General features: G+C 36.8%; 1 protein-coding gene across 10 annotated transcripts in view; it reads left to right on the top strand.

The window, feature by feature from the left end:
- PKHD1 (PKHD1 ciliary IPT domain containing fibrocystin/polyductin) overlaps nucleotides 1–26,981 on the top strand; it is a 640,097-nt gene that overhangs the window by 563,296 nt on the left and 49,820 nt on the right. For 7 of the 10 annotated variants that reach the window (XM_072642432.1, XM_072642436.1, XM_072642431.1 and 4 more), the window contains 3 exons: nucleotides 1,412–2,423; nucleotides 18,546–18,681; nucleotides 23,159–23,246. In XM_072642432.1, the coding sequence (XP_072498533.1) occupies nucleotides 1,412–2,423; nucleotides 18,546–18,681; nucleotides 23,159–23,246 (1,236 nt within the window). Of the gene's footprint in view, nucleotides 1–1,411; nucleotides 2,424–7,013; nucleotides 7,316–10,832; nucleotides 10,967–18,545; nucleotides 18,682–23,158; nucleotides 23,247–26,981 lie in introns of those variants that run through there. The other 3 variants (XR_011974316.1, XR_011974315.1, XM_072642438.1) reach the window with 3 other exon arrangements.

Genomic DNA, 26,981 nt, shown 5'->3' with positions numbered 1-26,981 from the left:
CCTTTCATGCCTGCCTGATAGTATTGCTATGGAGATAAAATGAATTAACTTATTGGATGTAAAGTACTTTACAAACTCAAAATATTATATAAGTGGAAATTACTACCGGTGCTACTACTGTTCTGGCTTGTACTACTTCTGCTGCTGTGACTTCTGCCTTCATGGAGCCAGTGTGGTGTACTGGACAGTATTCTGGACTCAGAGTTAAGAAGACCTGCAGTCACATACTACCTCTGTGTTTAAATCCTATCTACAAGTAGTTTAACCCTGGGCAAGGACTTCTTACCTATTTGCCTCAAGCAACTCCATAGAACTTATTTACTAAGTCATAGATACAAACTTTGATGTTGGAAGGAATTCCCATATTTGGGAATTCCTCCGCAGTGATTGAATCACTTTTTGTAATATAAATGCTCCCTCCTTTTTTTCTGAGAGTGTGGTGGGGAGGATATAAATAAAAGTATTTTTCATGTTTCTATCATCTACATAGATCTGGAATTTAAATATTTCATACCCTTTGACTTTAGAGTTATCAAAGAAAAAGGATCCATTTGGTTCAAAAGTATTTATAGCATCTGTGTGTGTGTGGGTGTCTGTGTGGTGATCTAGCACTGTAACCTAAGGGAATGTCTATTAATTGAGAAGTATCTGAACAAATTATGGGATAGGAATGGAATAGAATGCTTATAGTGATATACAATGATATAAAATATAGTTTCAGACAATCATGTGACAACATTCCTGAAGAGATGCAAAGTGAAGTAAGTAGAATGAGTAGAACAAGTTCTAAAATAGCAACATTATTAAGACAAATAATGACTATGTTTTCAGCGGACTGATGATGAAACATGCTGCCTGTAGAGTTATGATAGACTGTAACATCAATGTGATATGCACAGTAGCCTCTATGGATATGCATGCATATTTCCAGGGTAAATTTGCAAAATATAAACTCTCTTCTTCAAAGAGGAAACCAAGATATTTATTCAGATACCAGAAACCAGTCCCACTATGGCAAAAGAAAATCTATACACATTAACAATGCAGGGAGCATGGCCATCCCCAAGTCTTTTGTCAGTCAGGCCTCCCCACAAACAAGCTCCCTTAGGCAAAATCACTCCCTCTCTCACTCATACTAGCTGCTCTGCTCTGCTCTGCCTACTCTCTTTCTCAGCTCTACCTCACTCTCAGCTCTACCCTTCCTGATTCACCTATTCAGCAAGCTCCCCCCACCATGAGCTCCATATGACTCAGGAGTGGGCTGGGCCAGAGGTCAAAGCACATCACATGGGCCTATTAAGGGGCAGGGAAGATCTTCAAATTCTCTTACCATTACATAGATTCAGGGAATAATATAATAGGAAATTGTAGATATTAATCTCACTTGCTTATTATATCTGTTATATTCTAGGTATATTTAAAGAAGACCAAAAATGCACCTATAGACCATCGATGCAAAGCTGTGTCTGCACACAGATGGACTATGTACTTCTGATCCTTGACAATATCATCATTGCCCCAGGGAGGACAAATCCATCTCCAGTGATTTCAGTGACAAGTGGCTTTGTGGGAACTTTCAATAGTGTAGCGGCCCACCCCTCTTGCTCCGCCTCTTTATCTATATTGGCTTTCTATTCCATTTTACCAACCAACTCACTCACCAAAATTTGCTTTATGAATTGGGTTCCCCAAGCCATGCGTTTTTATCTCATTGGGAGTGAAAGGTCCTCCAAACTTCTGGCTGTGTTCTACCCTGAGCTTCAGAGCCCTAGGGTTTTCTTCCGTGGACATTTCATCCCACCCACTCCAGTTCCAGCAGACTCCTGGCAAGAGAGTGGAGCTATTGGTACCAACCATTTCAGTTTCACAGATAATCTCTTGTATATCCTTCTTCAAGGGGATGAGCCTGTTGAGGTACATTCTGCAGTTTCTATCCATGTAGCCTTCACAGTGACATTATCAATCACATTAGAAGGCTGGGAACAAACCATTCAGCAAAGATTGGCCCATTTTTTACAGATTGGCCAAGACTGTATCAGAATTGTCCATGTAATGCCAGGTGGTGAACGGACCTTAAAGGCCATTGCTGATGGTGCGGCCAAAAGGAAACACCATTGCCCCACTGGGACCCTTTGCACTAGTTGTCATAGAATGGGCCAGCATAGAAGGCTCATGAAGAAGATGGAAACATGGGTCCCACCACCAACTTATTCAGAAACCAATTCAAAAGTGGTAGTCACAGAAATTGGTGATCTGTCAGTTATGGGCAATGCCAATATGGCTCCCTCTTTATCCACCGATGCATTGCAGCGTTTGGCTCACCGAATTATCACTGCTCAACAGACTGGGGAGCTGCAGGAGGCCCTAGATATGCCAATTGAGGCCCTGCTGATCAGTCAGTCAGCTGGAGTAGATACTTCTGGGTAAGTATGTGCTGAAGTAAAAGCTGCAATCATGAATTTTGGTAGCTAATTCGGTCAGGTCTTATTTGCCTCATATCACAGATGGGGAAACTGAGGTACAGAGAAGTTAAACTAATTGCCCTGCATCACACAACTAAAATATTACTCTAAAGTCAGAATAAGATTTCAGATAATTACTCAAGTTCTCAATTATGATGAATTAATTTGTGTGTGTATGTACTCTACCCATGGTTAATTATCCACAGGTTACTAATAGTTCTCAAGAAAAATTTGAAAAAAATCAATTTTAGGATTTCTTATTTTTAAAAAGTTCAAATTAGAAGAAAATTTTTATTTAATTTTCAAATAAAATTCAATATTAAAAGTTTTAAATTTTAAAAGAAAAAATTTTAAAAAGGACAGTGTGGCATGCTGGATAGAGAGCATGTATGGAGTCAGGAATAATCTTATGGAAGTCCCACATATGATAAATGTTAGCCATGGGATGATGGCCAAATCATAACGTCTCAGTGTCCTGGGCAAGTTCAGATCTGTAAGTGACCAAAGAGGTATTGATCTATATTGGTAGAGGCAGTTTCCACAAAAGAAGTTCCCACATGCCATTGAAACCATTGGTCTGGTCCTTCCCAAAAGGTAGCCTCACTATTCCACTACAATTATTTTAAAAAGTCAAATTATGATCAGCAGCAGCAAAATCAAATAAAGAATTAAAGCAGCAAAAATTACATAAAATCTTTAGCATTTAACAAGATAGGATCATCTGAATACCAACAAAAGAACATTTCATTTTGTGTTCCTGTTCAGATTTTCCTAATTCTATCCTATTACTTCCCTTTCTCCCCTTTCTTAAAAAAAAAAAAAGGTGCAACTCATGTATATACTATTTTTTTTGTTCATCTGATTTCCCTTCAGATAAATTTATATAGATTTTGGGATTGTTTTTATCATTTTTCATAACACGATTCACTCAAAAGCTTCTCTGATTATTGGTCATATAGAGTATTCCTCATTTTTGAAAAGGTGGGCCAGTGGATAGAGTGCTGAGTCTAATTTCAGGAAGACCTGAGTTCAAATATTGCCAGAGATACTTCCTAACAAATCACTTCTCCCCCTTTTGCCTCAGTTTTTCAACTATAAAATGAGGATAATAATAGCACCTACCTCCCAGGGTTATTGTGAGGACCAGATGGGAAAATCATTGTAAAGCCCTTAGCACAGCACCTGCCACACAAAAAGTGTTGTATCAACATTAGTTACTATTAGTAGTAGTAGCAGTGTCATTGTCATTATTTTGTAGACTTGCTGTAATTTTGTGTAGATAGACCCTTTTCCTTTTTATGATATATTCATTTGAATTTCTAGATCAAAAACATAACTAGGTTGTGTATTTTACTGAATACCTTTTATTATACCTCAAAGTTTTTGCATTAGCTTGCTTTCCCACCAGGAACATACATGGAGCAAAGTCAGCCCTAGCATGGACAAACAAGTCAGCATCCTACAGTCGGCACATGTAGCTTCCAAGGCTCCGCATCCATATGCAGCAAGAGCTGAGGACCCTCAAGAAAGACCCCAAAAAGCTAAAAACAAACAAACTCCAGGGTGGTCAGAAAGACACTGTGAAGAATGGTAGCAATCATAACAACCCTGAAACACTTAGACTGCAACTGCTCAGGCACAAAGGTCCCCGAGGTTCTTAGCATTTGGCCTTGAGATGCCATTGAAGGCTCTGAAGAACCTGAACTCTGAACCTCAAAGATCAAGGAGGGGCCTAAGTCTGTTAAGTGTATGTTAGTGCAGGAACCCAGGGGACCCAGGGTGAGACCAAGCAGGAAAGAACACAAGGGAAAGAGCCTGGCTTGGCCCTAAGCCCCAATTCAGCAACTAAGGCTGAAGAGATTAGTAAATTAAAATAGATGCCAGATATCACATACACAGATACAGGTTGACATATATGTGACATATATGTATTTATATATACAAGTGTGATTATAAAATATTTACATATGTATATCTATATTGTGATGTATGTGCATACACATATCCAAAAGAAGGAGTAATTAACTCTATAAAACCTGCCAGCAAAAACTCAAGGGAAAAGATGAATTTTCCACAAGGATTTCCTGAAAGAAATGAAGCAAGAGGTTAAAGAAACAGCTCTGGATGGAAGGAGAATAAATTACTTAGAACATAGTGGTATTATTCAAGTAATATATAGTCCCTAAAACTAGAAGAGATCCATGAGATAGTTACATACATACACGTGTATGTACACACACAAAATCAAAAGATTGGAAAAAATAGAAAATATCTAACATCAGAAATAAATGAAAAAAAATCAGAAACAAATGACCTGGAAAAAGGGTCAGTGAGAGATAATTTAAAAATCACAGGACTCCCTGAAAACCTTTTTGAATACAAAAAGGAGAATGCTACTAGGAAGGGTGTATCTTCCAACATATCAAATTTTCTAATCCTGAAGGGGTGATTAAGTATCAGGAGGGGAGCTGGAGAGGGGGAGAAAAATCTAAGAACTCCATTGTAGGAGGGTGCCATATACAGGTAGGCATATATGTGAATATGTGATATATGCACATATATTTATACCAAATGTTTATAATTACTATGCAAATGTGTATATATATCACAAAACAATAATTTATAATAAGTTTCTATCGGTTTGTTGTTGTTTGGTGGTGTTGTCATTTTCAGTTGTGTCTAACCCTTTGTAACCCCATTTGGGGTTTTCTTGGGAAAGCTACTGAAGTGGTTTGCCATTTCCTTCTCCAACTCATTTTACAGATGAGGAACTGAGGTGAACAGGGTTAAGTGACTTGCCCAGGGTAACATAGCTATTATGTCTGATGCTAGATTTGAACTCAGGAGAATGAGTCTTCCTGACTCCAGGTCTGGAACTCTATCCACTCTACCACCTAGCTGCCCTTTTCCATCTTTTAAAGAGATAAAAAAGGCAAAAAAGGGAGGATGTTTTAAAAACAGACAATCATTTTTTTGTTATTTCCTAAGGGCTTAGGCTCATTTTGCAAATAAGTAAAATCGTATAAAATATCTTTCAAACCTTTATAGTCCCAAAAAGAAAACTTTATCAATCACTATGAACTCTTAAAATTTCTCTGCATTCTTTCCAAAGATGACATACACAAATAGAAAAATTGACATTCATTTATACAATAATATACAGATTTGCAACATCCTGGTTATTCTTCCAGTTATTTATTTTGTACTGCAAAATATACTTGTTTTCATGTTTTTTATTGGCTCTGGAAAAGTATAGTAAAGGCTCAAAGGAGAATATTTTTTAAACATGGATTTTTCAACATGGCTGTTGTACAAATATACATTAGTACATATCCTATTGATAATTAGGAACTTTCCCTCATTTTAAAGTAAATACATCTTTTAGGTACAAACTTTTCAGAGTTAAAGTTTGAAAAGCTATGAGATAGCTACTCTACTTCAAAATTTATAAACAATAATCTATCAATGACTTTCTCAGAAACCAAGCAAGGATAGAGCTTTTTTTTTTTTATAGTCAGTTTCAATCTTAAGCGAGATTTGAAACAGCAATAGATAGAATGCATTCCACAACCAGCTAACCGAAGACTGTAACTTGACTCTAACAATGTGATGTCATTTTGGTTGTCTTCAAGAATGAAGACTAGCAATCAACTTGGATTGAAAACACCTCCTCTGATCTGGGTGCTCTCATTCAATCTATGTTCTATCAGTTTTATATCCTCCATCTTTTATGGTGCTAATCAAGCGGCTAAGACCTTGTTTCAAATGTTGCTTGATTTCTCCTATACATACGTGGAGGCAGTCAGGTGGCTCAGTGGGTAGAGCATTAGACCCAGAATCAGAAGACCTGAGTTTATATCCTGCGTCAGACACTTACTAGCTATGTGACCCAGAACAAGTCACTTAATCTCTGTTTGTGTTAATCCACTGAAGGAGATAGGAAACCTCTCTGGTTTCTTTGGCAAGAAAACTCTATTGACATTATGGTTCATGGGTTCACAAAACATCTGGCACAACTGAATAACAACAATGAAGTTGAGATTCAGTTTCACATGTGGACCTTTTTTGTGTTCTACTGTGAATATGGAAATGCTTTTTGGGAAGTGTTTAAACTCAGAATTATATCTATGTAATAGATATAATTACGTATGTATCTATGTGTAGCTATCTAAACATCTATTTATGTCTATCTATATAAAAATTTCAAATCCAGAAAAAGACCTGAGTAAGATATTAAATAAGTAGAAAGAAAACCAAGAGAGAGTATCTTCATAAAAACCAAGGAATACTATCTAGAAAGGGGAGGTTGTTGACTATGATACATGCCACAGAGAGGTCAAGAAGAAGGAAGATTAAGACAGCCATTAGATTTGGGAATTATGAGGTCATTAGAAAATTTGGAGAGTGTAATTTCAATATAAAACAAAGAATAAAATTAAAACATTAACAGAAAAAATTGGGGCAAGATGGTGGTGGGAAGGGAGGACAAGATAGGTCTCCTGTAGAATGTAAGATCCATGAGACCGCCCCACTTTTGTCTTTGTATTTCAGGACCCAGCACCATCCTTAACACACAGAAGGTTCTTAGTAAGTGTTCGCTGACTTGAATTGTTGATTAATTGAAATGGCACTTGAGCTGAATAAAAGAATGAATGGATAAGAGGGGCTCCTCTCTAGCTCTAGCTTACAAACTTTTTTTTGTTCCTAACTGGAAGAAGGTGATAATCAAGAGGGGAGAATAAGCCTCCAGCCTGAATATCATGTTATCCTGTTTATCTATCTATCTATCTATCTATCTATCTATCTATCTATCTATCTATCTATCTATCTGTCTGTCTGTCTGTCTGTCTGTCTGTCTGTCTGTCTGTCTGTCTGTCTATCTATCAACATATATATGTATATATGTATGTTTGTATAAATATATGCATGTATATGTAAATATGAAACTTTCATAAAGTTATTCATATTCTCTCACCTAAGCAGAAGGATAGATACAGAGATTTATCTATATCTATCTATCTATCTGGGTTAGAAAAAATAAACAGTTTTATGAAAGTCATCACCATTACTGAAGAAATAGATAAACCAAATATCTTTCAACATTAGGTTCATTATATCTTTGTTGATTAAAAAAACAAAGTTAAATAATAACATTTAGTTTCTGGGATATTTTACTAAATGCATTTTGGAATATTGAACATTCAGTTCAATTAGGCTCAATCTTTTTTCTCATCTCAGTGGTGTTGCTGTTAATAAATAATCAATTAATATTTAATGGGCAGTAATTACTTTTATGTTAACATCTCTGATGGATCCAAGATTCAATACAATTAAAACCAGGAGAGAAATCCCTAGTACTTTTGTTCAAGATTGTACATTAGTTAAATACCCTTCCACATAAGCACCTACCTATCTAAAGGGAGAAAGGGATGACCAAACAGAATTTCAGTTTCCCTAACTACAAAATTGAGGTAATTGAGTGTCCTGCCTATCATACATTAATTGATAAATATAATTTTATCACTTAAATGACTATAAAACTCAAGGCATTGTGATAGGTACTGGGTTAGAAAGCTGAAAAATGATAATCCTTGCCCTCAGAAAGCTTATAACTTGTAGGTTTATGACATACACACAAACAAACGTAGTGCAAATAGATTGTGATGAGTTAAGAAGAGGTTAAAACAATATGCTCTAGAAAATCTTGAGGAAGGAGAGGAATCACTGAGGGGTTTAGGAAAGACTTCATGGAGAAGGGAGATACTCGTTGAGTATCTGACAAACTTTAGATACTTCATACTTGCTGATTTATTGATTACATGCAAGAAAATGACCTGAAGAGAGATGATGAGGGGAAAATATGAGCTCAGGGAACAAATACTGGTATGGTTTGCAATTTTTCAAGTGCCAGGAGAATTTTTTAACATCAAGAGAATTTGCAGACTTCAGAATTGATAGTAGTTGAATTCCTAATGTATATCTTATTGTATCTCTATAAAAATCAAGTATAAACATAGTACATATATGCATTCTTGCCCCCCATCCCTTGCAATAAATCAACCCACTCCTGCCCTGGGGTTGGCTGCTCACAGCATGAGAGTCACTGGACTAGAACAGAGACTATATAATAAAAATATAATAATAATCACAATATAGTGCTTTAAGATTTGCAGAGTGCTTTTCATATATTGTATCATTTAATTGCCATACCATTCTTATGGGATAGGTACTTCTATTGATCTTTTGTACAGATGGCAAAACTGAAGGTGAGAAAGGTTAAGTGACTAACCAAGTTCACACAGCTAATAGATGTCTGAGGGGATAGTGTGAAAAAAGTCTAGAAAGGTAAGTTAGAACCAAATTGTGAAGGGTCTTAAGGTAAAATTGAGAAGTTTATATTTTATCTCAGGTTGATGGGTCTGTGGAAGAAAATTAAATAATTGGAGGGGGGAAGATTGTGATTGACCTGATGACCCAGAAGAATAGTGAAAATCAAAGTTAAAATAAGCTCTGTGTGTGTGTGTGTTTCTGTGTGTGTGTGTGAGAGAGAGAGAGAGAGAGAGAGAGAGAGAGAGAGAGAGAGAGAGAGAGAGAGAGAGAGAAGGAAGAGAAAAAGAAAGAAAGGAAGAAAGAAAGAAAGAAAGAAAGAAAGAAAGAAAGAAAGAAAGAAAGAAAGAAAGAAAGAAAGAAAGAAAGAAAGAAGAAAGGAAGGAAGGAAGGAAGGAAGGAAGGAAGGAAGGAAGGAAGGAAGGAAGGAAGGAAGGAGGGAGGGAAAGAAAGAAAGGAAGGAATTGCTAGTCAGGACAGAGGCAGCTGGAAATGGACAAACAGAGATTGATAGAGAGACATACACACACCAAAGCATTAGGGGGTAATGGATAAAGGCCAAACTTCACATCTAGGAAACTCTGGATTCAATTCCTACTTTCTGATATGGAATGGCTATATTACTATGGACAAGTAACTTAAACATTGAGTCAACTATCTAAGTTTAGATCTTCATGGGAGAAGCAAGCTTCCAGTGAGTTCCCTATAGCAATAAAATCAGAGGATTTCAGATACACACATGTACCTATATACTTAGATGTATGTGTGTATATGTATATGTATACATATACACACATACATCTAAGTATGTGTGTGTATGGAGATATATATATGTATGTGTATATATATATATCCACACACACATACACATATATAAACACACACATATATATGCATATAGGTATACATATACATACATATACATGTATACACTCATACATCAAGAGTAATGGACTTGGAATTAGGAAGAAATGCTCAAAAGTGCTTCAGGAACTTACTAGCTAATAAAGTCACTTCAACTTCTCTCAGCCTCATTTTCATCATATATACATTGGGAGTAATATCATGGGGCAGTAGGTGATGAAGTGGATACAACATCAGACCTGGAGTCAGGAAGACTCATCTTCCTGAGTTCGAATCTGATCTCAGACACCTACCAGCTGTGACCCTGGACAGGTCATTTAACTCCGTTTGCCTCAGTTTCTTCATCTGTAAAATGAGAAAGAAATGGCAAATCACTCTTTGCCAGTCTTTTCCAGGAAAACCCCAAATGGGGTCACAAAGAGTTAGACAGGACTTCAAATGTCTGAACAACAAAAATAAATATTACCTACTTCCCAAGGGTGTTATGAGGATCCCAAAAGATTATGTCTGTAAAGTACTTTGCAAATTATAAAACACTACATGTGAGGTATTAGTTAATGCAATGCAAATTTTATTTGAATATATATGTGTAGAAATATATAGGTGCATACATACACAAAAAAGCCTCAAAATTATCTATAGTCCAAGTCATAAAGTTTGGATAGACCCGGGTTTCATTCAGCCTCATGATTTTTCATCTAGCCCAAGGTCATGGAGATCCTATATCTATAGATTATGTTCATGTGGATAGATAATAAAGAGAAAATAATACCTTCATTATTAAACATTATTGTTTGCCTTCTTCCCCTCCTCCCAGTCAGACATCATTCCAGAAGGGGTAGTTTGGGGAGTATTAAAAGTTATTATAGGTATTTTGAATACAACTGAAGAACATTTTTTAAAAAATTAAAATACTATAATAAACATTTATTAAGACCCTACCATGTGCCAAGTACTGTGCTAAGTAAACTCTAAGAGTACAAATAAAATGAAAGATGATTCCTTCCCTCAAGGACTTTACTAATGGGTTAAGATATAAAAAGAAGCTACAAAGAGATGGGAGGGAGTGGTACTGTGGACATGACAATAATGGAATCCAAAGAATGCAGGGAAAGATGCTAGTGGGGAATGAAATGTTTAAATGGAGGCTTAAGGAGGATTTTTTTTCTCTTCCTACAGTCCTCCAGTCACAGGGGAGACGATAACATGACTTGCAGTTGACTTTGATTTGAGTGAGGGAGAGATGAGCAAAATCACCAGCCTCACTTTGTCCTCCAGAGCCATCTGTCTCCAGTGGTCAAAGACAATTAACTGTGGGTACTGTTGTGGTGTGAATATCAAAGTCGATGAAATATTCCTGATGAGTTTCTTGAGGATAAGGTTTTTTGAGGGACAGGGCAGGAGGGAGTCAAATTCAAGGAGTACAGAAATCAAAAAGAGACAAAAAGAGGCTTAACAGATAGAAATAGCCAAGAGAGCAGAGACAGACAAATATACAGCACATTATTTTATCAACAGGTTATGGCTTCCATATCATCACTTATGTTTATTACCCACCATCTGTCATGGCCATTTTGAATCTCTCTTGACTTTGACATTTGTGATGTAATAAGAAACTAACTTCTAAAAATCATATCATCTATTTTCTGTGGGGATTTTGGAATATTTCCTCTGTCTTGTTTCTTTCCATGCGTCCAAAATCTAGATGGTGGATCTAGACACATGACATAAGTATTCTCAGGCAGAATGCCTATTTCCTGATCCACTGTGTGTGCCTGAGCAAGTCCACACCAAAGAACAAAGCACCTGTCAAAAGCTTTCCAGTGGGTTTAATTATTACATGATATGGCAGACAGCCTTGTAGTTTTGTCCAGATCCTTTGGCCAACTTTAACCATTGGGAGTTGGGAGTTACCACTAAAACTGATGAGTTAAAGGGTTAGCCTCAGGCATCCAACAGAGAAAAGTGAGGCAAGATGGCTGGCTTATTTATACTATGGGCCAGGCTCTACTTGAGACATTTGACTCTCCTTAGTATCAATGAGTTTTTAGGTATTTCAACGGACAGATACTTGATTTTCAGAGAGAATGCTACTTTGTTTGGATGATGACAAAACATTATAGTTTCCCTCTTACTTGCTAGCTAAAGTCTGAAGTGCAAGGAAATGAAAAATGTTCGCATCTAAAGCATTGGTTCTCAAAGTAACACCCCTGGGGATCCCTGAGATGCTTTTCATGGGGTTACTGAGGTCAAAACATTTTTCATAATAATTATTATGATTTTATTGCCCTATTAATAATATTCCACCTTTTTCCAATGTGAGACCAGATCTTCTTCACATACTTAAACTAAAACAACATATTACAATAGATAAGCAAGAGATAAGAAATTTGCAAACATGTAAAACAATGTCACCCTTCTAATTTTTTTGTTTAGGAAAATACGGCTATTTTTTCATTAAAATGCATATTTTATGTTAACATGTAATTAAATTATTATTTAAATGAATTATAAATATGTCGACATTAATCAGTTTTAATTTCTAATATAGTAAGTGTTTTTAAAATAGCCCTCATAAACAAAAGCTCTTTGGATTCCTCAATAATATTTAAAAGTTTAAAGGAATTCCAATTTGGAAAAGTTTTGAGAACTATTGGTCTCAAGAATACCCAAACTGAGAGGAATCTGATTAGTGAGATATGTAGCATTTCATATTTTTAGAAAGTTTTATAATCTCAACTCATCCCTCCTGTGTATCACCGTGAATATGTGGCATCATAAACCCAAATGTTTCCATCTGGGCATATATTCTCCCTTTTCTGTCATCCTTAAAGAACTAGTCTTTCCACATGAAATAGAAGTTCTACATAAGCAAAACTTACTTCTTTTAATGCCAAAACTATTTTTCTAAATTGTAACCATTTTGATGAAAATCTTTCTAAAATTTGGCACAAATTTTCTTGCTTTTAAGAGTGTGCTGAGCATAATTTAAGCTTTTCTTCATCCCCTCTAGTTGACAATGCCCACCTACTTTATTATGCATTTATTTCATATGTGCTTACACACACTTATTTATGAATTTATTTTCTTTCCTAATATATACATGCATATGTACATGTATGTAGATGTGTATATATAAGCTCCTTGAGGCCAGACAGCATTGCAATTTTGCAGCTCTATTCCCAGCACCTACCACAATGCTTGACACATAGGAGATGACTAATAAATATTTGTCAATGATTTTTTGCATGCCTTTTTTAGAATCTTAAATTGATTGATGAGTTCTTTGTATACCTATATCAGTCTCTTCAGATCATTCCTCTTTTTCCCTGTGGAATCATTTCTCTTCATGTCTTCAGAATTGCATTCTTGAGAGTTTTGTATCCCTCTGTCCCTTATTTTCCCGAAAGAATTTGAGTTCATGTTATCCTACCTCTTTTCAACCCATTGAAATCTGCTTTCCCTAATCTATGGTGCAAGTCAGACTTTGCCTGGTTTCTCTTTCCTTTGTCACAGATCATCAGAGGCAGTGGGCCTTTCTCCTCTTAATATTTATTATTTTTATCCCAATAAACAGTTCTTTCTTCTTTGTGAGGGAATTTATTTTCTTTTGTTGGTAGCTACCTTTCTAAAGAGTTCAAACTAACCATCCACACAGAGGAAACCAAGTGGATAAAGAAAGTCTATTTCCCCAGCTAGGTGGTGCAGTAGATAGAGCACTGGACCTGAAGTCAGGAAAACTCATCTTCATGAATTCAAATCTGAACTCAGACCCTTATAAGCTTACCTCAGTTCCTCACCTGTAAAATGAGCTGGAAAAAGAAACGACAAACCCCTCCAGTGTCTTTGCCAAGAAAACCTCAAATGGGGTCCCAGAGTCAGACACAACTGAAAAATTACTCAACATAACATTGTCCCAACTATAACATACAATTGAATGTGCAACCCATAGAGTGCATTCATTACCACATATATCTTTGACAGACATTTCAACAGAATGATGAACTGATACCAACATTAAATGGAAGGAATGTGGAAAGAGAGCGCTTCTGGAGACTTCTTTTAATGGTCTCAAGCTACTATTGCCTGCAACAAAGATCCAGCCTTTAAAACAAACAAACAAATAATTTTCTACTACTGATATGATATGGCTACAAGTCACAAAATTCTAAAATTTTCAGAAAAAAATGAATTGTTATCCCCCAAAGGATAATGGAGACTTGTTTGATAGTGATAAATGGAAACACATAAATTCTGCAAAAGAATTCTGTACAAAGAAATGGATAATTAGAAAAATAACATGAGCCAAACACATAGGAAAAGTGAGGGATAAATAATGGACTCTTGATAGAACTAATGTTGATATTGACGTCACTTGACTTCTAGTCAAGGGTCTTTTCCATTGCATTACACACAAGGAAAAGGGGATGCTTAATTCTATTAGGTACTTCAATTAATCCATCATCTCATTGGTTTGAGTACTCTCTCTGATGCTGCAAATTGATACCCATCTCTACCTTCTCATCTTATACAACTTGTGTTTATATCCTCCCACAAATCCTATCTGGGTAATTTACCCAATCTGATGAAGGCCTTCCACTAGAGTAGGTACTTTAACAGTATATAGGTATCAGAGCAATCTTCAGTCCATATATCTACCATCTTTTGCTTTCTTTACTTAACAAGCTCACCTGCTTTTCCAATCATATATCTCAGATAACAGCTTTTATCACTCAGGATCATAGATTGGGAGCTGGGAAGGATGACAGGGATCCTTTTATTTACAGATGAGGAAACTGAGATCTAGAAAGGTTAAGAATCTTATTCATGGTCACATGAGTAGTAAACCTTAGAAGTGGAATTCGAACTGAAGTAATCAAAGCTAGTGCTCCTTCTTCTGTCCCATAATGCCTCTTGCTGGTGATATTCTAAAGCCTGTTTGCTCCCACTATATGTCTCTTTATTGACTTTTGGGTCTTTCACAGTTCCAATTGTTTGACTTGTATATGGAGTCAAATATATATACACACACATACCTATGCATATATATGTATATATATACATGCATACTATATATATATATATGTATGTATGTATAGGTGACTCCTATATAGAGTCACTAAAAGTATATAACATTAAAAGGATGAGGTTTGGCTTGAGGAAATAGCTTGGGATCATTGAAATTGGTGGATCTTTTTCAGAGAACCAAAACTTCAGAATCTTTTTGGAATTAAATTTTCTTCTATGCTCATTATCCAATAAGCTAGTTTGCCTTTTGTAATCTTTACAAAATAATAGAGATAGAAAAACCACAGAATACTTTAGAACTCTTTGTCAAAGCCTAAATATATTTTAAGGTTATCTACCTTAATAGAGAGAGAGATGGTGTTATCACCAATCCTTTTCCCCATGCTTAAAAAAAAAGGGCAGCTGACATAGGTAAGATACGTTAGTTTGCTGGTCCTGGAAGAGGAATGTAGGTTCTCTATGATACATTCCTTCTGTACTCCCTCCTTTCAGTTAAAAATCCTAAATCTGGCAGGCCAAGAAAGCAAGAGATAAAGGGGGCATGAAAACTCCATGAACTGTGGATTTTCCAGCTCTTGTTGCTTCTTCTCTTTTATCCTCTGCTTAAGGCAATATAGGAAAAAAAATTCTTTCACACTCCTCACTAGTTATTGGAAGATGTCAAATGAGGGGTTAAATTTGGGGGGGTGGGCTTTTTCTCCCCCCCCCCCTTTAAGTTTGGCTGTAGGTCCTTCTGCCTGCAGGCCAAAGTTACATTAGCAGTTGGAAATTGGATAACGACAGCACAATGACAAATCCAGGTTGCTTGCAATAAGGTGCTAATCCCTTTGCTTTAATATCGGAGCAGCGTGTAATGATGTTTGGACATCACTCCAGTTTACTGACGACCCCACTGGGGCCGGCAATAGAACCTTACAACTGTCTAACAAGGTGTCAGGTGACTCCCGTCGTCACAGCAACGGACACTGGAATCTAATCTTCCCTCCATCCCTTCCAGCACCCAATAACGCCTAGATTATATAAGTGGCCCATCAGTGCTTGGTAACTCGAATCAATTAACGTTAATTCGCACAATGCTATGATGTATTGTGATCACTTTCATTTCAGGGAAGGGGGAGAAATTGCTATAAGTCACCTAAAATGAGGTTGTCTGTGGTGCTGAGGTATTAATTGGGTGTCCATATTAAATGGAAAAGGAGCACCATAGTGAAGGGAAAGTGGATGAGTGACTCTCTTGGCTGCTATTGACCTATCAGAAGAAGACAGTGCCCTTTTCCTTGGCTTTTATCTATTACAGTTTTCCCTATTGCGTGTCAAGTTGATGTATTATAAAAAATTCATTTGGTGACCTTTCACCCCCTTAGCAGATTAAACAATTTCACTTGGATGGCATCATTAACAGGACCCTGCATTTAATGATGATTTCTCTAAAAGGCCACGGAGATTCGATTTTAAGCTAACAGATTTATTGCACTATTATAACATATCGTAAAAAACTGTACCACCTACGGTCTGGTTTTAGGATAGAAACTGCTTAAGAGTTTATGTGGAGCTTAAAGTGGTATTACCTTGGGATATGCTGTAGCAGCAAGTCTCTGACCTCCAGTGGGATGCTGTTTACGTTTAATAAGACATGTTTGCTCACAATAAACTTAAAAGTGTGTCAGGAAAGGGGTTTCTAGCTAGTGCTCAGACATTTTTTTCCCCCAGCTACTAGGTCTCTTGGTATCACTGATGATATGTCAGACCCTATGATGGGGGTCTGTCAGTTTTTTCTACCCAAATGGTTTCCCCTTACTTGCAGCTCTTCAGGGAAAGTATGCAAGGATTAGGTTAGGGGCAGAATTTGAACTGAAAATGAATTTAGAATCTCCCAGAAGCCTGGGACTCATAGGAGAGAAAGTACAGTCATGAGTAGAGATTGAGGAAACCAGGAGCAATGGTGATTATGGCTTAAATTTTAACCTGGTTCATATTGGTTAATTAAAACAGAAAACTGGTTCACCTACTTACTCTAAATATACTAACGGACGGCAATTAGGACCAGTGCATATAGTAGTATGATATGTTCTGTAGGATTACCAGACTGTATATAAAAATCAATAGGTAGCATTTGTAATCTTTTCTGCTAGATAGATCTCCAGTCCAAGTGTCACAACCATAACACATTCTAACCCGGGCTCCTCCTCTCCCCTTTGGGGAAGGGAGAAAATTGACAGAAGCAAGACCTCCTGCTCTGGGATTTGGTTGGGATATACTACTTATCTTACTATGTCCACTTATCTTTTAAGAAACTCAGATTTCTCCCCTCCTGGTCTCAGAGCTGTGGAGAAATGAAAAGTCCCTCTTCCACACAAAATATTGAGATTCCCTAGTATAAAGTAAGTGAATGATCATACTATTCACTTCATTTCTTCTGGTTTATTTGTGTTTGGGAACAGTGTTCATTTTTGAGATCACAGCCTTATGAAAGCTATTACCTTTATGCCCAGCCTTTTTTGAGGTTTAATATGAAAGGGGCAACTTTAGAGATTGGAAATTCCTAAGTCATTAATTTTTTCATGTATACAGTTACTCATTAATTCAATGAAAATTTGTTAAGTCTCTATATTATATGCAACATTTTGATAAATACTGGAACTGATACAAAATGAGTTAGAGATGATCCTTACCCTCATGGATTTTCCCACCAAATATTAGTAATATTCAAAGTATGAAAATATTAATAACAATTCACATTTCTTTGGTGTTATAAGATTTATTAAGTGTTCTATTCCCATTTTATCATTTCATTTTACCAGTGGTTAGCAAACTTAAGCTAGTTTCTCCCCAATGTGTGAGTCATTTCCTAGTACTAGGTAAATCAGTTCATTCATTAATTTCTTCATTTCTTCATTCATTAACCAACAAAGACCTACTGAATGTCCCTTACATGCAAAGCACTATACTGGTGTTAGGATGTGATTAAATGTGGAGATGTATGCTTACTTGACTCTGGGTCTTTGTTCTTGTCCATTGGGACAAGTTCATTTCCTTCCCATTATTACCTATTGAAAATTTGCTTTTAGAATTCAACATAAATGTAGCTTTTCCATGAAACCTCTGTCCCTCCCTCTTTCATCCATCTCTGATCTCTCCTTTCTTGTATCTCTCAGAGTATTTGGTGTCTCTTTCTTCTTTCAGATTGTAAGCCCTGGAGAGAAGAGACTTGTTTTTTTAAAAAATCTTTGTGTGATCTAGCGCTTGGCATGCTTTTATGTCTTAAACAAATACATATTGAATATAAGTAGCCCCTTCCACCAAGAAGCTTGCAATCCAGTGAGTCCTTAATTTTGTCTCTCTGTAAGAAGAATCTCTTCCAATAAATAACAGCAGTGATAATTAATATCCTGCAGCAAAGTTTATAGAATCTATAAATCTATCAACCCATAGTTCCTTTTTATTGTTGTTATTTCTTTTCTTTTTTTTTTTTTTTTGAGGAGGGGTGGCAAGGCAAAGGGTTAAGTGACTTGCCCAAGGTCACACAACTAGCAAGTGTCAACTCTCTGAGGCCAGATTTGAATTCAGGTACTCCTGACTCTAGGGCTAGTGTGCTATTCATTGGGCCACCTAGTTGCCCCAATCATTGTTATTAAAATTTAACTAAGCCAATTTATTTTTTACTGTCTAAGAAATGCTATTGAGAAAAATACCAATGATATTAGTTCAAGTTCACTGTCTTCTGTTTCCTTTCACCTAGAGACAAATTTTAATTTCTGAATTAGTGACACTTGCATAGAAAAGAAGATAGTGATTTCAGCAAATTTGTAATCTCATGAATGCTTCTTTTTTCTCTCTTTTTCTCTTTTTTTCTCACTGGGCAAGAAATTCAAGTGGTCTTGATACTGGTGGTGTGGTATATATACAACCATATACCCTTTCAGTCCAAGTTCAGCCATCCAATGGAGAAGTAGGAATAGAACTTCCAGTGCAACCACGCCTTGTCTTTCTGGATAAACAGGTAAACTTATCCATAGGTGACTATCTTCTTCTGGAGTTTGCCAGCAGACATGCTGATCAACAGATTAAGAGACCAGCTCAGTTAGTTCTTTTTTTTAAAAAAAAATTATTTATTTATTTTCAGTTTTCAACATTCACTTCCACAAAATTTTGAATTTCAAATTTTCTCCCTGTCTTCCCTTACCCCCATCCCAGGACAGCTTGTCTTCTGATTATCTTTTCATCTAATCTTCCCTCTCTTCTGTCACCCCTCCCCATCCCCCTCCCTTCTATTTTCCTGTAAGGCAAGACAGATTTCTATACCGCATTGCCTAAATATCTTATTTCCTAGTTGCATGTAAACACAATTTTTAACATTCATTTTTAAAGCTTTGAGTTCCACATTCTCTCCATCCCCCTCTCCCCATCCCTCATTGAGAAGGCAAGCAATACAATGTAAGTTATACATGTGTACTCATGCAAAACACTTCCATAATAGTCATGTTGTGAAAGACTAACTATATTTCCTTCTATCCTGTCCTGCCCTCTATTTATTCTATTCTCTACTCTGACCTGTCCCTCTATCAAAGTGTTTGATTCCAATTACCCCTTCCCCCAATCTGCTCTTCCTTCTGTTATCCTCCCTCTCATCCCCTTCCACCCTGCTTTTCTGTAGATTAAGATAAACTTCTATACTCAGTTGAGTGTGTGTGTTGTTCCCTCCTGTAGCCAAATCCTATGAAAGGAAGGCTCACTTATTCCTTCTCATTTCCCCCTTCTTCCCCTCCATTGTAAAAGTACTTTCTTGCCTCTTTCATATGAGATGATTTACTACACTCTACCTTTCCCTTTCTCTTTCTCCTATTACATTCCTCACAACACTTAATTTTTTATTTAGCTATCAATCCTTCATATTCAGCTCACCCTGTGCCCTGTCCCTCTCTCTCTCTACACACACACACACACACACACACACACACACACACACACACACACACACACATATTCCTTTCAACTATCCTAATACAGAGAAAGGTCTCATGAGTTACAAATGTTGTCTTTTTATGTAGGAATGTCAGCAGTTCAACTTTTATAAGTCCCTTATGGTTTCTCTTTTCTTTTCATGCTTCTCTTGATTCTTGCATTTGAAAGTCAAATTTTCTATTCATCTCTAGTTTTTTCAACAAGAATGCTTGGAAATCATTGAAGTTCCATTTTTCTCCCCTACAGTATGATACTCATTTTTGCTGGATTTTAATCTTATCTCCTTTGACTGCTGGAATATCATATTCCAAGCCCTCTGATCCCTTAGTGTAGAAACTGCTAATCCCTGTGTTCTACTAATTATGTTTTCACAATACTTGAATTGTTTCTTTCTGGCTGCTTGCAATATTTTCTCCTTGAACTGAGAACTCTGGAACTTGGTTATAATATTCCTAGGACTTTTCCTTTGGGGATCTCTTTAAGGAGGTGATAGATGGATTCTTTCCATTTTTATTTTACTCTCTGGTTCTAGAATATCTGTGCAGTTTTCCTTAATAATCTCTTGAAAGATGATATCTAGGCTCTTTTTTTGATCATGACTTTTAGGTACTCCAATAATTTTTAAATTATATCTCCTGGGTCTATTTTCCAGGTTAATTGTTTTTTCAGTGAGGTACTTCACATTGTATTCTATTTTTTCATGCTTTTGGTTTTGTTTTATAATTTCTTGATTTCTTGTAAAACCATTCTTCCATTTGCTTCACTTTAATTTTTAAAGAATTATTTTCTTCACTGAGCTTTTGGACCTCTTTTTCCATTTGGCCCATTCTGCTTTTTAAGGCATCCTTCTCCTCATTAGATTTTTGGACCTCTTTTCCCATTTTTGTTAGTCTAATTTTAAATCTGTTATTTTCTTCAGAATTTTGAAGGGTTTACTTTAGCAAGTTGTTGACATGTTTTTTTTTTTCTTGATTTTCTTGAATCACTCTCATTTAGGAAAAGAAATTTTTCCTCTACTTCTCCTGATTGATTTTCAAAATCCTTTTTGAACTCTTCCATGGCCAATATTTTTCTTGGAGACTTTGGATATAGGATCTTTGACTTTGTTGTCTTCTTCTGGTTGTATGTTTTCATTTTCCTTATCACTAATGATATAAGAAAATACCTCTTAATTGAGAAGTAAGAATCTATAGTCTGTTTCTTTTTCCCTGTTTACTCATTTTCCCAGCCAATTACTTTAATTTTGAGCTCTTTGTTACGTGTAGGGCTCCAGAAGCAGACTGCTTCAGTAGTGGCTGGGGCTGGGGCCAGATCATGGTCCCCTCTCAGCCAGGTGAGAGACCCTTCCCATTGACTTTCAAAGTTGTCTTTTTGGTTGAGAAGTCTGAAAACTGCAACAGTCACCAGTGATTCAGCCCCCTAAGGCCTATGCTGAACTGCGCTCTGCTCCCAGGCCTGTCAATCTTCCAGATTGTCTTGGGCTGAAAATTTGCTTCAGCCTGTCCTTTTGTGACTTCTGCTGCTCTAGAATTTGTTTAGTCATTTTTTATAGTTTTTTTGAGTAGTTTTAGAAGAGAGTTCTAGCAGGTTCTTCCTTCCATGCCTCCATCTTGTCTCCATCCCCCTCGGTTAATTATGTGTCTTACACGTCAGCATCAGTATAGGAAAACAGTGAATGCCTCTCTTCTCAGCACAAAGTGCTACCTTTGTATTTTTTTATTTCTTGACTCCTTTCTCTGGTTAACTTTGATTCCACATTCTTGCTTTCCTACAATCACTAAAAGACTGAGGAAATAATAAACTCAATGTGTTTGCTTTATGAGCAGGGCATGAAGAAAATAGCATTGAACCTCCTCATAGTGAGTTACCAAGTCAGGTCACTTATATCACCAGAGATATTGACAAAGTTTATTTGATCATTTAGAATATTTTATGAGTACATGCACATATATTTGTTATTAGGGTTGTTTTCATTAGTTTTCCCCTTTTCTTTAAAATCACAAATAAAGATCTCTTCTTCTAATTCTATTTGCAGTGCCATATCTTCTTTCTATTTCTTCCTCTCTCATCTCTACTATGAAAAAAAATCTACACTAATGAAATCACTTCTTCTTCCCCTTAAAAAAGCAAACAAGAACACTTCTGATCTGGATACAATGAGCAGAAGACAGGATGGCTAAGACATAGAGCATAGACCTCCAGCTAGAAGGGAACCACAGAGACTTAATCCAATACCCTCATTTGACAGCTAATAAAGCTTGGCTCCATAAATTTAAGTAACTTGTTCATGATCACTTTGGTAATTATCCAGAGGAAAGATGATAATATTGTGCAATCCTATGCCCCCTTACCTCCTCTCCAGATTTCTTCCTTCATCTCTTCATTCTAACCAGCATATAAGCTGCTTGTCTCTCGCAAAACCTATTTTCTCCTATTCCTTCTGGGTCATTCACCTTTCTCTTAAATTCTTTTAAATTACTTCCCCTCTAAAACTATCTATTCCCTTTTTTCCCCCAAGTTAGTTTTATGATCTGTATTAAATGCTTATTTGAGATTTTAGGGTTCTGTGATTTTTGTCATTTAGGGTATTCCTCTTCCTGCCACTGATGGCGACCCTTTTATGACTTAGTAGACCATCTTGAAGTAGACTATAGCTAAATATAGTTTACTCTATAATCAACTTAGTCTTGGACCTATCTAAATTTAAACAGATTCATCCTTAGATGGCACAAAGGGTCCATTAATGCACCTGTACTTTTGTTTTTCAGCTTGCTACAATCTTTGAGGACTTAAATTCTCTTGGCATGGCCTTTGAGACTCACCTCTATAGCACAATGAGGCACTGAGATAGGACTTTAATAGAGGGAAAGAAAACAAGCACTTATTAAGCACCTACTATATGCCAGGCATTGTGCAAAGTCTTTTAAAAATATTATGTCATTTGATCCTCACAACAGTTCTAGGAAGTAGTTGTTATTATCATGCACATTTTATATTTGAGGAAACTAGGGCAGACGTTGAGTGACTTGCTCAGGTCCACATAGCTAGTAATTGTCTGAAGGCAGATCTGAACTCAGGTCTTCCTGACTTCATACCCAGTGCCCTATCTACTTTACCACCTCATAATAATATCTGCCATTTATATAGCACTTTAAGATTTGCAAAGCACTTTTCACAGAGGATACAGTAAACACAAAAATAAACACATAGATGACATTGAAGGAAGCAGCATGATATGGCAGAAAGATGCCTGGCTCTGAAATAAGAGGACCTGGGTTCATACTTGCCTCTGATGCTTCCTGCATGTGTGATTCTGGGCAAGTCATATTAGCTCCTTGGCCTTATTTTCTTTAACTGTAAAGTAAGGGTATTAGACTAGATAGATGGACCTCTGAAGTCTTCTTCAGCTCAGTCTATGATCCTATATTCAGTTGATACTCTGGGAAATAAATGCCTTAAAATCCTTCCATATCCTCTCCCCAGATCTCTTCTAAACTTTTCTTTTTCCTTCCTAGGGCTGGGTAGTAGAATCATTAGGACCTCCCTCAGAGCCTTGGATTGTTGCCGTTTCTTTGGAGGGGGCATCAGAAACTGTATTGAAAGGTATGATGCTGCTTGTATAGATCTGATGTTTGTACATCCTCTTAAAATTGTATTACTTCGATGTGGTGTTACCACATATAGTTTCTCTTCCTGAGAAGGGGAAGGAGGCTAAGGCTGATGGATTGCCTCACCTTGAGAGTTCTGAGGTACAACAAGACTAAAGTACCTATTCTAAGTCTGAGGCCAGCATGATGAGTTCATGGGAGTGAGGGTGAAGGGAAGGGCACCAGCCTCCTAAGGAGAAGTAAAATAGTCCATGTCAGAAAAGAACAACATAAAACTTCCGTGCCAGTCAGCATTAGGGTTGGGCTTTTGAGTGGCTGCTACAAGAGCAACCAAGGCAAAATAGGGAGACTCAGAATAATGGCCAACAGAGAGACAGAGAAAGAATGGAAAGAAGGGAGAGAGGGAGGGAGAGAGGGAAGGAGGGAAGGAGAGAGGGAGGAAGAGAGGAAGGAAGGAAGGAACGAAGGAAGGAAGGAAGGAAGGAAGGAAGGAAGGAAGGAAGGAAGGAAGGAAGGAAGGAAGGAAGGAAGGATGGATGGAAGCAAAAGGCAGTGAGGACAGGAAGAAGGAAGAAAGGAAGGGAGAGAATAAAAATCCATTTTTCTCCCCTAAAATTGTAAAAAGTTTTGAGAGTATTTTTGTACCTTCAATTTCTCTTTGGTCACAAAGAATTGTGATTAGAGAGGTCAAAGACAAAGGGAAAGGTCTCATACATACAAAAAATTACAGCAGTGCTATAGCAAGAATCCATAACCAAAGTGGGTACCCATGAGTTGAGGAAGGACTGAAACATAACATTACAACATAAGAATAACATATATGAAGAATGTAGAAGGAAAAAAAAACTTGGGAACACTTGTGTGAGCTAATGTAGAACTAAGATAGCAATTTACTTAATGACCACAATAATGCAGAGGAAAACAACACTAAAATATGTGTGCTCCAGAGGATGGACGGTGAAACACACCTTTTTTCCTCACAGCCACTACAATATTTTTCTGAAGTTCAAGTTTGATCATGTTAACCCCCCTTCCCAAAACTCAATAAACTCCATATTGCCGTCAGGATCAAATACAAAATTCTCTGTTTGACATGCAAAGCCCTTTATCACCTACCTCCCTCCTAACTTTCCAGTCTTCTTACACCTTCCTCCCCACCATGAATGTACTCTTTGACCCAGTAACACTGGCTTCCTACCTATTCCACAAACAAGACACTCCATATCTTGAGTCAGGATATTTTCTCTGGCTATCCCCCATGTCTGGAGTTCAATTTCTCTTCACCTGTACCTATTGACCTCTCTCACTTCCTCTGAGTCCCAAATAAAATCCCATCTTTTATAGCAAGCCTTTCCCAACCCTTCTTAATTCTGGTGCTTTCCCTCTGTTCATAATTACCTATTTATTCTGCATGTAGTTTACCTTCTATTTATTTCTTTGCGTACATGTATCTTGTCCATTATCCTTTTTAAGGATAGGGGCAGCCTTTCCTTTTTATTTTTTTGTGTTCCTAGTGATTAACACATTGCCTAGAACATAGTAGGCATGTAATAAATGTTTGTTGATAAACTTATAGGTTGATTGACATTGGACAGATGGTGAACTACAGATTTCCTATGAGGAATACCTTATTAGACTTAATTCATGTGTCAGTTCTCCTTAACTACATATCTTTGTTTTAAAAGAGGAATCTATTGGAAGCTAGTATTAGGAAATGAAAGACAGGTAGGTGCCCAATTCTAGGCCTAGAATCAGGAAGATCTGAGTTCGAATTGTGCCTCAGACACTTACTAGTTATGTGACCCTGGTCAAGTGTCACTTAACCTTATTTGTCTCAGTTTCCTCAACTATAAAATGAACTGGAGAAGGAAATGGCAAACCATTCTAGTATCTTTACCAAGAAAAACCAAGCATTAACAAAACATTGTAAAGCCTTAGCAGAATTTTACACAGTAGCCCATCACTGTATCCAAAGGACTACACAGCCTTGTAGGTTAAGTCAAGAATTAGAAACACGGAAGCCTTGAGTTTTAGTCATCTTTATACTATTGGCTTTCTGCAACAAGCAAATTACTTTACCTTAATCATTTTCTTCGTCTTAATCCATGATAAGGATAATACATGACAATGATAATACTGTTTTTAACATCTGACTTGGTAATGGAGAGCTTTGATAAAATTTTGTTTGTTATTTAAGTCTCAGTATGCTCAGGAAGAACAGAAGGCAGAACCCAAGCATTTCTTTACCATCCAACCTAAGGGCTCTCCTTCATCATGTATGTTTCCTGTAGAATGGTGACCAGTAATTGTAATTGCCTAGAAAAGCTGAGTAGGTTAATTCCAGTAGCCGAGGTAGGTGAGGTGAGAAACGTGAATGAAGCAACTGAAAAGACAAATATACTTAAGAGCAGAAACAAACAAAAATAAAACCCCAAATCGAAAAGCCTGTACTGAGATACTAGAAGGAAGAAACTTATTCCATACATTTCATCTAGCCTATGAATTTTTGAATTCTTCATTGTTCTAAGGAGGCTAATAGGCCAAACTGTGGGTTTATGCTGTTTTGTGGAAGAAAAGTTTACATAGCTCTTTTAAATACACATACTTGTTAATATTGGTTCAGGTGTGATCTTGGAATTAAAAACTGCTGCAGAATCTGGATGTAATCCTGAGATTATAAACACATGTTTCCTTTTTAGTGGTTAAAAAGAAAGAAAAAATGGCATTCTATATGCATGAATTAAAGTGTAACAAGCCATTGTTGGTATAATGTTACTAAATAATAATAGGGGAGGAGCAGGAAAACCCTATATTATGCATTTAGACCTTTTAATTTTCCTTTCTTTTAGAAATATTGGCTTTTGGCATACATTTTTTTTTTTAATGTTATGGTGATCTGCCTTCTATGGATCTGTCAGTAGAGTGAAAGACAGGTCCAATCTTAATTATGTAAAACTTTTATGGGATACAGTGGATAAAGCATGGGGCCTAGAGTCAGGAAGACTCATCTTCCTCAGACATTAGTAAGTAAGTAGCTGCATGACCTTGGGCAAGTCACTTACCCCTGTTTACCTCAGTTTCCTCATCTGTAAAATGGGCTAGAGAGGGAAATGGCAAACCACTCCAGTATCTTTGATTAGAAAACCCCAAATGGGGTCACAAAGGGTCAGACACAACTCAACAACAATAACATTTAATTTTACTAAATTGTGATTAATAATTGTATTTCTGCAAAGTAATCCTGCTCAAAAAAATATGGAGATGTTTTCAGAGCCAGGATAGTTGGTTCTGATTCCAGGTTAGGCAGATTATGTGTAATCCCTGTTCTTCTATTTTTCTAACTTGTTCTGTCTCCTTACCATGGTCCTACTCTTTGACTCCACCCTTGGTTCTACTCTCAGTGCTGGTAAGTGAAACCTTTGCCTTATCTTTCAGAGAACTGCAATCTCCTCACCATGCCATTTTCTAACATGTTTTGTCTTCTCCATTGGAATGGAAGCTCTTTCAGTCAGGGGATTACCCTGTGTGCTTTTATTGTCTCCTCAGTGCCCAGTACAGTGCTTGACACTTAAGTAATTTTTTTAATGTTTTTTCCTGCCTAGCATCAAAAAGTAATATCAGATAAGGGTCTCATATGAAAATGTATAAAGAATTTTGTCAAGTCTATAAGAATATGAGTCATTCCCCAATTGATAAATGGTCAAAGGTTATGAATAGATAGTTTTCCAAT

Source organism: Notamacropus eugenii, chromosome 2 (assembly GCF_028372415.1).
Source record: "Notamacropus eugenii isolate mMacEug1 chromosome 2, mMacEug1.pri_v2, whole genome shotgun sequence".
In the NCBI taxonomy this organism is placed as follows: domain Eukaryota; kingdom Metazoa; phylum Chordata; class Mammalia; order Diprotodontia; family Macropodidae; genus Notamacropus; species Notamacropus eugenii.
The sequence above is the reverse complement of the archived record's forward strand: the minus strand, read 5'-3'. Positions and strand labels throughout refer to the sequence as shown.